General features: G+C 37.8%; 1 protein-coding gene across 3 annotated transcripts in view; it reads left to right on the top strand.

Annotated features, from left to right (window-relative positions):
• LOC115213517 overlaps window positions 1-11,473 on the top strand; it is a 45,270-nt gene continuing 33,797 nt past the window's right edge. The window contains exons 1-3 of one of the 3 annotated variants that reach the window (XM_029781965.2): window positions 34-542; window positions 7,619-7,798; window positions 8,863-8,981. In XM_029781965.2, coding sequence (XP_029637825.1) covers window positions 266-542; window positions 7,619-7,798; window positions 8,863-8,864 — 459 coding nt within the window. In that variant the 5' untranslated portion in view covers window positions 34-265 and the 3' untranslated portion in view covers window positions 8,865-8,981. Of the gene's footprint in view, window positions 543-7,618; window positions 7,799-8,862; window positions 8,982-11,473 lie in introns of those variants that run through there. The other 2 variants (XM_036503652.1, XM_036503651.1) reach the window with 2 other exon arrangements.

The following is an 11,473-nucleotide window of genomic DNA, read 5'->3' as shown; positions in this document are numbered from 1 at the left end:
AGATTAAATAGTTGTCTAATACGGTCGTTAGGCGGGGGCCTGTTAGCTTGAAGAAGTAAGTCCAAATATTAGATCAATTTTAAAAAAAGAACCTGAATTACTACCTAATTCTAATTCAAAACCTCACCCTAACCCTATTTAAGGCCTATATAAGACGCTCACTCTAAGGGATCTGAGTCACATTTACAGAAGGTTACTAGTCTGTTGTGATAGCGTTTTTGCAAGCCATTCGTCTTAACTCTCGTTCGATTTTATAATTGATAAAATGGAGTTCCGTTTTGTGGCCGCCATTCTCTTGATCGCAGTGTCAACAGTCTACAGTCAAAGTATCATGACTCTGTGTCAGCAGACACAAATTAGAGCCGGATCACATTTTGTCCGATCACCAAATAACTGCAGTGAATTCTACTTATGTAATGCAATGTTTCCCATACCGATGGCATGTGGTTATCGAACTGTGTTTTCTCAATCTCAACAAGTCTGTGTGTGGCGGGGCAGCCAATATGATGACTGCGACAAACCAGTTTATGGAGGAAGATTCGGTAAGTTTCTTTATCTATATATTTATCATTATTGCTATTATTATTATTACTCAGTAATTTTATTTTTATAGCGTGCTTTCACTTCACTACCGAGCGCAGCTCAGTGTGCCTTGGGTATGTGTTGTGATTTGTGGTGCTCTGATGGCTACTGTATTGAAAGTGCTCTACGTAGGATGTGTGCAGTGCCTAGTAGTGCAATTTTCCGTATGTTATATGTGTATGTTATACTGTATGTTATTTTCTGTATGTTATATGTTTTGGTGTTTTTGCTATATTTTTTATCATGCCTAATGCACCTGTTATGATAGGTATTGTTTCTGTTTTTAGATTCCACATTCTGGTTACCTCTATATCCAGGTCTTTGTATTTTGAAAGTTTCTCCATTTCTTTTAGAGATACGTTGTCATCTGCTGGTATTCACACAACAATTAGAAAGCATTTTTTTCTTCATGATCTCTGACAACTATATCTGGTCTGTTGGCCTTAATTTCTCTATCTGTGTGTATTGGCATATCCCAGAGTATGGTTGCTTTCTCGTTTTCTGTGACCTTTTCTTGTGTGTGCCTATACCATCGTTTTTCTGTTGTTATTCCATAATGTTGGCATAGCTTCCAGTGTATGTAGGTCCCAACTCCGTCGTGTCTGTGATTATATATTCCTTCTTAGCCAGGACTGGGCAGCCAGAGATAATATGATTTATTGTTTCTTGTCCATCTCCACACATTCTGCAGTTACTTGTTATATTTCTTTTCATTACATGTCTTTGGTAATTTCTGGTGGGGAGGCTTTGGTCTTGTGTTGCAATTAAAAATCCTTCTGTCTCTGCTTTGAGTCCTGAGCTTCTCAACCATTGCTGAGATTTTTCTTTGTCTATTTCTTTTGCATTTAGTTTAGTCCAGTATTTACCATGAAGGGGCTTTTCTTGCCATCGTTTTATCATGGTTCGTTGCTGTTCTATTTTTAGTTTGGATTTCATTTGTTTTATAGCTTTTGTTGTTTCTTCATTTTCTTCTTCTTTTTCATATTTGTTAGGTGGTATGATTTCTTGTCTGTATTTGTCACCTTCCTTAAATACTGAGAACAGTTTTTTGCTTTGCTCGTGTTTTGCCGCTATTTGTATCAGTTTTCCTTCCTTCTGAAGTAGATATTTTTGCAGTCCTATGGTAGTTATATTATAGTAGTTTTCCAGCTGTATAAGGCCTCTACCACCTTCTATACGTTGTATATATACCCTTTGTATGTTAGATTTTGGGTGATGCATCCTAGATCCTGTCAGCACGCCGGGCAAAATGTGAAGTGAAATTTCATCCATTCTGGGTTCAAATTCCGCCGAGGTCGACTAAGTCTTTCATCCTTTCGGGGTCGAAAAAGAAAGTACCAGTTGTGTACTGGTGTCAATCTACTCGACTGGACCCTGCCCCAACATTCCAAGCTTTGTGCTTAGATTAGAAAGGGTTATTATTATTATAATTATTATTATTATTATTATTATTATTATTATGATTAGTAGTAGTAGTAGTAGTAGTAGTAGTAGTAGTAGTAGTAGTAGTAGTAGTAGTAGTAGTAGTGGAGGCGCTTGGCTTAGTGTTTAGGGTGTCAGCACCATGATCGTAAGATTGTGGTTTCGATTCCTGGGCCGGGTGTCGCGTTCTGTTCTTGAGCAAAGCACTTCATTTCACGTTGCTCCAGTCCACTCAGCTGGCAAAAATGAGTAACGCTGCGATGGACTGGCGTTCCGTCCAGCTGGGGAACACATACGCCACAGAAACCGGGAAACCGGGCCCATGAGTCTTGCTAGGCTTTAAAAGGGCGCATTTATTTATTATTATTATTATTATTATTAATATTATTATTATTATCATTATTATTATTATTATTATTATTATTATTATTATTATTATTATTATTATTACTATTACTATTACTATTATTATTTTTATTTTTATTATTATTATTATTATTATTATTAATATTATTATTATTTTATGTTTGACTTTTGCTTTACATTTGCACAAGCTGGCTCCAATTCTTACCCAGAGACCTCAAGAAACAACAAGTTGGAAGTTCGTGTTGGTGTTATGCCTAGGGTGCCATATATTTGGTTTTGTACTTTGTGTTGTATTAGTGAATGCCTAAAAAACCATACGAAAGTTGTTTGTTTTAAAACTTGAGATTACATAAAAAGTATTTTGCGTAGGATATGAGCAGTTCCCATGAGCACTATCTTTTATTATTATTATTATTATTATTATTATTATTATTATTATTATTATTATTATTATTATCATCATTATTATTATTATTATTATTATTATTATTATTATTATTATTATTATTATTATTATTATTATTAGTAGTAGTAGTAGTAGTAGTAGTAGTAGTAGTAGTAGTAGTAGCTACTCTCATTTGCACCACTTGCCGTGAGGTAGGATTATCTGGTACTCTCGACAGGAAGATGTCCAGCTTTGATTTAAAGACCGCTACATCTACTTTGTGCAAGTTCCTCAGACTCTTTGGCAGAATATTAAAAAGCTGTGGGCCCTTGAAACCCAGGCTGTTGCAGAAGCAGGTCATGAAGCGTGATGGCATTGCTGGGATCTTTGGCACTATGCAGTGTCGTCCCGTTCTAGCATTGGTGTAGCTTACAATGCCAAAATTTGGCACAATTCCTTCCAGGATCTTCCAGACGTATATTACTGCATACCTCTCCAGTTTTCTCTCCAGGGAGTAGAGTCTTAGCTAATTCAAGCTCTCCCAGTAGCTGAGATGGTCCAAAGAGACAATCTTCTTTGTGAATCGTCTTTGGATTGCTTCAAGGTCCGCTGTTAATTTTATACTGGTGGGTGACCATAGCTGTGAGCAGATATCCAGGCGGCTAAGCACGAATGTCCGCTAGAGGGCCATCATTGTTTCCTCATCTCTGGTTCTGAATGTTCTTAGGATCTATCCAGCCAGTCTTCTGCACTTTGTCGCCGTCCTGGTAATGTGCACTTGGAAAGAGGTATCATCACTCATGTCGATACCCAGGTCCCTCACAGACTTAGGTTCTGGGGTTGAAATTCCCTGTGGACCGGTGTATCCTGTAAGTTTAATATTCAGATTTGTATGCTGGTAGCGCAGGGCCTGGAATTTTTCAGCATTAAACTGCATATTATTATCCTCAGCCCATCTGTAGATCGAGTCCAACTGCTGCTGCAGTTGTGCAACATCGCTGGGGTTCTGTATTTCTGCGAGACTTTCGTATCATCTGTATAGCTTGCCAGAGTGGCCATCCGGGCATTTGAGGGCATATCTGAGAGGGCCACTATATAAAGCAGTGGTACCAAGACAGTGCCCTGTGGAACACCGCTCACTATTTGTGTGTTCATAGATGTTGCTCCATTAACCACTACTGCCTGACTCCTATCTTTCAGGAAGTCATGTAACCACACTCCAAGTTTTCCAGCTATGCTGAGGTCACGCAGTTTGTGGCATATCATACCATGATCCACCTTGTCAAAAGCTTTTGCAAAATCAAGGTGGATTACGTCCACATTTGATTTGTTGAGTAACTGCCTCAAATCCAGTCATAATATTGTAAGAGTTGGGTCAGGCAGCTCCTACCTGGTCGAAAACCATGCTGGGTATCACTCAGCAAGTTATTTTCCTCAAGGAATGCGATTAGTTTCTTTCTGATTATCCTTTCCATCACTTTGCTGATGTGTGAAGTCAGAGAGATAGGCCTATAGTTTTTGGCATCTGCTCTACTTCCCCGTTTATGTATTGGGCATATTATTCCCTCCTTCAGCTTGCTTGGCAGTTTGCCATTCGCAAGAAAGTTCTGGAAGAGAATCTTGAGGGGTTTTGCCAGGGCATGCTTACACGCTTTGAGGAGGATTGCTGGGAAACCATCTGGACCAACAGTTGAGTTTGTGTCCACTCCATCTATGGCTAGTAGGATATCTTTTTCGCTAATGTCAAAACATTCTATTGTAACCGCCTCTCTGGTTATAGGTGAGGCGGCAAAGAAGTCCACTGTTTCGTTCACTTGTCTGTGTTCCAACGGGGTGGTAAAGACACTTTTGAACTGGTCATTCAGCATCTCACTGATCTTTGTTGGACTGTCTGTGAGGGAGCCATCCTTTTGGAGAAGGGGTCCTATCTTGTAGTGCACTGAGACTGTTTCTTTCGCGTAATGAAAGAAGGCTTTTGGGTCGGATTTAATGATTTTTATAACCCAGGTTTATTTGTCTGCTTTCTCCCTCACGTAGGATTGTTGCAGCCTTTTTTCGACCTCCATCAGTGTTGTTTTTAGGCGGGACGTTTCGCTACTTTTGGGATGTTGGTTGAGACGATTTGCAACCTTCGTCCGTCGTCTTATGATGATCTTCCTGTCTCTTGGAATCTTGCTCTAATTTGTTTTGGCCTTGTGCTCTGGGACATATTTCTGGCATACGGCTTGCACAGAAGACATGAAACATTCTAGTTTCATGTCAATGTCTGGTGTGGAGAGACATTCCGGCCAGTCCTCTCTGAGAATCTCTTTTTGGATCGATTTCCAATCTTCTTTGTGGATGTTCAGATTGGAGAGATTTTGGGTGCTTCCTTTAGGCTGTATGTCTCTGGTTACTTTTGGCCCAAACATAGACAGCTCTATTATGTTGTGATCCGAAACTAATGTCGGTGTCACTTTCACATCATGAATGATGTCCATATTGTTCGTGAAGCAGAGATCCAGAATGTTATTCGCCCTAGTTGGTTTGAGTACAACTTGCTCCATGAATAAGGCGTTGGTGACGTTGAGCGGGGACTCCACCTGTACTTGCTTGCAATGATTCATTCCTGAGAGTATGAGACCTTCAGGCCATTTGACGTTGGGAAAGTTGAAATCACCCATAAGAAATATAGTCACGTGGTGTTCCAGATTCATGAGGATTTCTTAAATTCTTGTGAGGCAATCTTCAAACTTGCCTATGTGATTTGGGGCATCCGGTGTGCAATATGTATTGCATATGACTATATTATGTTGTTTTATGTATACAATTAGAGTGTCGCATATCGAATTTGAGTATGTCATTAAGACCTGGGGTGTCAGGTCATCTCGAACACATGCAGCAACTCCACCATGGCGCCTTTCCCTTCTGTCTGTTCGCAGTATAGCATAGTTTGGTATGTGTACATCTGCGTCTTCTATATCAGGGCTGAAGTGAGTTTCCACGAGTGCTATGCATAGGGCTTGATTGGAAGCAGTAAGATCTCTCAGGAAAGGAATTTTGTTTCTACTTTGATGCAATAGGCCCTCAATAATTATTGAAAGTATTGGGGTGACGGCTGTGCAGGTGTTAGGGGAGGCCATCCATTGTCTGTTGACTGTGGTGGTCTTGCATAGTGGTGGGCAGGGTTCCTTCTCTGTACTTGGTGTAGCCAGGTTAGCTGCTGGACAATTCTTTGTGCCATCCATAAAAAAGACTCTTACTCAGCTGCTGCGTTGCGCAGAACATCTGAGGAGCGCACTTCTTTTTTGAAAGTTTTCCTGGGAGACATTTCTTGCCTTCCCTCAGTAAAGCTTTTTTCTTTGAGTCCCCTGAAGTTCTGGCGGGCTGTCGGGTGGGCGAACCGGCAGTTTTTGCCGTCCTCACCATGCCAACATTTGCCCCGCAGGTAGAATCTACAGGTTCTTCGGTGCCTTCCAGGTTTCTTCTTTCCTGAAGTGTACTGGGTGGCATTGGATCCCACATGGGGTTCTCTGCTGTTTTTGTGGTGGGTCGGGGTTTCAGCTTTGGTCGTTTTTCCTTTTCTTCCCTTTCCCTCCTTATTTTTGTTTTCGGTCCTTCCTTTTTTCTTCTGTTTTTCTAATTTCTCATTTCTTTGTTGGACCACTTGTACAGGGGGGCTTCCGGTTTCTGCTCGCTTGGCTGCCCTATCCTTCACTACCTGGTCGGTCACCGAGGTAGGTGATCCATTTTCCTGAGGAACTCCTGGATCACAGAGACTTCCGGCTTCCTTCTCCTTTTCGTTCTCTACATCCTCATCAGCCTTGCCACAATACTTTTCAATTATGTTATCCAATGTTTTGATGTGTGGTCTTATAAGCATGTAAGACCAGATAAATTCACCTTTCTTTCGCTCTATTTGGTCAATGGTTCTATGAAATCAATTGTTCTTTAGCGCGGCAGTGATGATGTTGTTCGGCGGATCACCACTAGCAATTGTCCATGCTCTTATATTTCTCAGTCGTAAGCTTAAATTACAGGAAAATAAACAAATGAAAAGGATTTTTAAATATTAGTTTTATAGAGAGAGAATGAAATTACGATAAAATTACGATTATATTTCTAGCTCAGTCGTAGCTGACATGAAAATACACATATGAAAAGAATTTTTAAATATTAGTTTTATAGAGATAAAATGAAAGATAGATTGAAAGCGAAACAGAAATTGAAAGAAAGTTATTCTCAGAATGTAAACAAAGATGGCGTCGTAAATCGTAACTGAGATGTTAGCTTACATTAAAGGAAAATAAAAAATAATAAACAAAAATATGAAAACGTTACTTATCGTAAAAAATACAGTCCAAACCTTCGTGCTTGTACGAAGAAGTTTTCTTTCAAAACAGAAAAGAGAACAATTCTTTTTCCTCTTACATTTGGTTGGAGATAAGTTAAAGACTTGCCACCACGTGCTTTTTCGGCGAAGAATCTAGCATGCGTAACTAACTTTAATGTATTATATTTGGCTTCAAGCGAAATATATTACGTTTTTAATTAATATATTTTTAATTAACGTATTTTAGTAGATCGTTATGAGTTAACAAGTTCTACGTTTTGTTAGTTTTAGTAGATTATTTCGTCGATTTATGCAAATCTTCTTGTTTTTTTCACAGAGCAAAAGCAAACGAGTCTTTCCTCTACGAAAACCGGAAGTAATATATATCTGCATTTGTATATATGTGAACTGATGTATATAGTGGTAGACTTTTATTTTATATTGTATCATTTGACTCTATTTCAGGTGACTACATTTTCTAAAAATCAAGAAATGACCAAAATTAATTATCGCGCTTGCATTAAATCTTTATTAATACATTTTCTCTTCAGATGATCCACTCTGTAACCAATACCCAACCGGGATGAACCGTGACCCTAGTGACTGCCACAGGTATATTCCCTGTTTCAAGCGTAACTCATACCCTTCCATGCCGTGTCAATTCAATCTTTACTTTGACCCCCAAACTCAAAGATGTAGCGAAATTCGTCCGCCATATTGTCAAAACCAATGTAAGTAACTTCTTTATATCTCATTTTATCATATTTCGTTTGACACGTTTATTTCTAAATTATCGCATTACAGAAAGATCTAGAGTCCTAGCGGCAATAGTAATAGTAAAACTATCAGAATGTTTTCGATAGATGGGACGGAAATTGGACAAACATTAACTCCTCTATGATTCGCCTTCTATCAAAATTTGAAACCGTTTAAAACGGTGAGTTATCAATCCCTTTAGAGCGTCGGATAAAATGCTTAGGTTTGTTTGTTCCGGCTGTTTATACTCGAGTTCGAATTCCGCCGAGTATAACTTCACCCTTTCATCCATTCGAGGTCGATAAAATAAGTACCAGTGAAATACTGGGGTTCATGCAATCGACTAATACCCTCCACAAAATTGCAGGCCTTGTTCCTGTAGTAGAAATGATTATGCAAGGCGGTGAGCTGGCAGAATCGTTAGCACGCCGGGTGAAATGCATAGCCGTATTTCGTCTGCCGTTACGTTCTGAGTTCAAGTTTGTCCCTTGTTTGTCCTTTCCGTGTTTAGCCCCTTGTGGGTAGTAAAGAAATAGGTATTTCGTCTGCCGCTACGTTCTGAGTTCAAGTTCCGCCGAGGTCGACTTTGCCTTTCATCCTTTCGGGGTCGATTAAATAAGTACCAGTTACGCGCTGGGGTCGATATAATAAACTTAAACCGTTTGTTTGTCCTTGTCTGTCACCTCTGTGTATAGCCCCTTGTGGGCAGTAAAAAAATGAACATAAAGTGGTGTTATTGGTATCGGCTTCTATCGTCATTGGAAATTGCTGGCCTTATATACTGTGATGGACCAAAGTCACGTTCATATGTAATGTTTTGATCTTCGTCAGTAATATGCCATGGTAATTGATTAAGCGTTCCGATGTGCCCAGGGCTAAAGAAAAATAGTAAATTATGCAAATACTATAGACACTTGATCGCAATTTTCTAATTTAAGTCTTTTACCTACAAGGAAGATAAGATTAACTTCTAGATTTTTTAAAGCAATTTTATATCTTTTTTATATCTATATATATATTCATATTTTGTATATTTCAGAATTGCGTTTCAAGATCAGCAATTATCGCAAGGCTGTTTTCTGTAACCAGTAAGACTTGAAATACAATAACTTTTAGAAATGTTTTTTTGTGAAAAATAAAGTTCTTTAAAACTGCAAATCTGATTTTCATCCATTTCTTTAATTTTTGAATTCTGAAACATTTTAGTGCATAATATTTATAAATTCCAATAAATTTACAAATACTAGGTGTAGACAAACATTATCCGAACTTTGGCCAAAAAGCAAGTAATATTTTTTTTAAATTTGACTTTAACAATCTCACAGCACACTTCAAGGCTGTACCCAACACATCACTGCAGGGGGAAATCTTTGCGTATACCCATGCAGATTTTGCTCACGCTTTGTTATTTTGTGCAAAATAAAAAAAAGGTTGGATACTTTTTGATTACAGCTGGTAAGTTCTATAACACTGCTTTCAGTCATTGGGCTGCGACTATGGTGGGTCAGCGCCTTCAAGGGATTTTCGTCAAAAACTTCGACTTAAGTTTGATGCTTTTCCTATTAGTCTTTTAGCCGAACCGCTAGGTCACGGAGGTGCAAACAAACTAACAAACACACACACACACACACACACATGTCGTGGCACTCCATCGGTTACTACGACAAGGGTTCCAGTTTATCCGATCAACGGAACAGACTGCTCGGAAAAGTAACGTGTAAGTGGCTGTGTGTCCTGAACGAAGTTCTCGTGCAGATTCAGCGTGACACAGTGTGTCACAAGGCTGACCCTTTGAAATACAAGTACAACAGAAACACAGAAGAAAGAATGAGAGAAAGTAATGGTGAAAGAGTACAGCAGGATCCGCCACCACTCCCTGTTGGAACCTCGTGGAGCTTTAGGTGTTTCCGCTCAATAAACACTGACAATGCCCGGTCTGGGAATCGAAACCGCGACCTCACGACCGCTGCCTTAACCACTGGGCCATTGCACCTCCACACACACACACACACACACACACTTACATATATATAGACGTTAGTATCGAAATCTGAGAATGAATACTCAACATTGCATTGGTGAATAAATATCATTTATTTATGGATAAATAATGAAACTTGTAATAACGTCCGTTTTGTTTGAGAAGACACGAAACAACGCAAGGTTACGCAGGATTTCAAAATAAATATACAGATCAGGGGAGCTAACCAATAGCAAGTGCGTGTGTCTTCAATTTTCTAATGATTATAAATCTTCCACTGAGGAGGGAGCCGGTTTTCAGCAAAGATACAAGGCTCCATCCTTGGGGATGTAGTTAGCACAGACGTGTATGTATGAATATGATGGGATTTCTTAGAGAGTTTCCTTTTAAGATATTCATTCAAAGAAACTAAGATAAGTGTATGCATGTTTATGGAGTGCTCAGCAACGTAATTTCACGATAAGGACATCGTTTGGATTAGCTGGAACTCTGATCGTCGCAACCGACGAAGTGATAGTTTATATATATATATATATATATATATATATATATATATATACGGTTTAAGAACTTAAGATTCAAATGAGTTCTATTGAATTCACATGAATATGGTACTTGACTAGGATACACAAGAAATCTATTCGGTGTTAACCATACGATAAAGTGGGGAGATTACAAATAGGAGAAAAGCAACAAGAATGGATCAAAATATCGGTACAATTGTTTCGTAAGAATACATCTTTTTATAAGGCTACAAAAATTGTAGTAAATATAGATGGCTCGTACCCATCAGGCGAAATAAACTATATATGGACAAACGCATATTCTGTGAGTACAATAATTCTCATCATATCTCCAGGAATCCAACTTTCTTCAATAAGGATATATTCACACCCTCACCTTTTTCTTCACTTCCTGGAAAACTAAGATGTTTTGAAAATACTTTTTAAAAACCTGATATATGACTGTGTAATACTAATTGAAATCTTAGAAACCAATTTCTTATCTAAATTTCCATTTTTATAGAACTTTCCATGATGTTTCACGAGTGTAACTTTACCCCCTTTGATGTTTGGAAATCTCGGATGTTTTTTCGGCTGATGAGTACGAGCCACCTATATTTACTGCAATTTTTGTAGCCTTATTAAAGATGTCTTCGTACGAAACAATTGTACCGATATTTTGATCCATTCTTGTTGCTTTTTTCCTATATGTATATACATATATATATATATATATATATATATATATATATATATGTATATATAAATATATATACAAGTATATATATACATGTATATATATATATATATATATATATATATATATATATGTGTATATATACATGTATATATACACATGTATATATATATATATATATATATATATATATATATATATATATATATATATATATATATATATATATACATGTATATATATATATAGAGAGAGAGAGAGAGTGAGTAAAATTGATTAAATAATTAAAGAATAATAATTTTACCGAGTAGTCAGAACGCTAAAAAAACCTTTTTACGTGAAATATACAAAATATTCTATAATTATATACTTATTTATAATCAGGGCTCAGCCAATTGCTTCGCCTCGTACTGAATTAGAAATAGACGCTAATGACTTTTCAACTACCATGAAAATCTTCGAGACAATA

Source organism: Octopus sinensis, linkage group LG6 (assembly GCF_006345805.1).
Source record: "Octopus sinensis linkage group LG6, ASM634580v1, whole genome shotgun sequence".
In the NCBI taxonomy this organism is placed as follows: Eukaryota; Metazoa; Mollusca; class Cephalopoda; order Octopoda; family Octopodidae; genus Octopus; species Octopus sinensis.
Note: the sequence above shows the minus strand (reverse complement) of the source record. Positions and strands in the feature narration are given on the sequence as shown.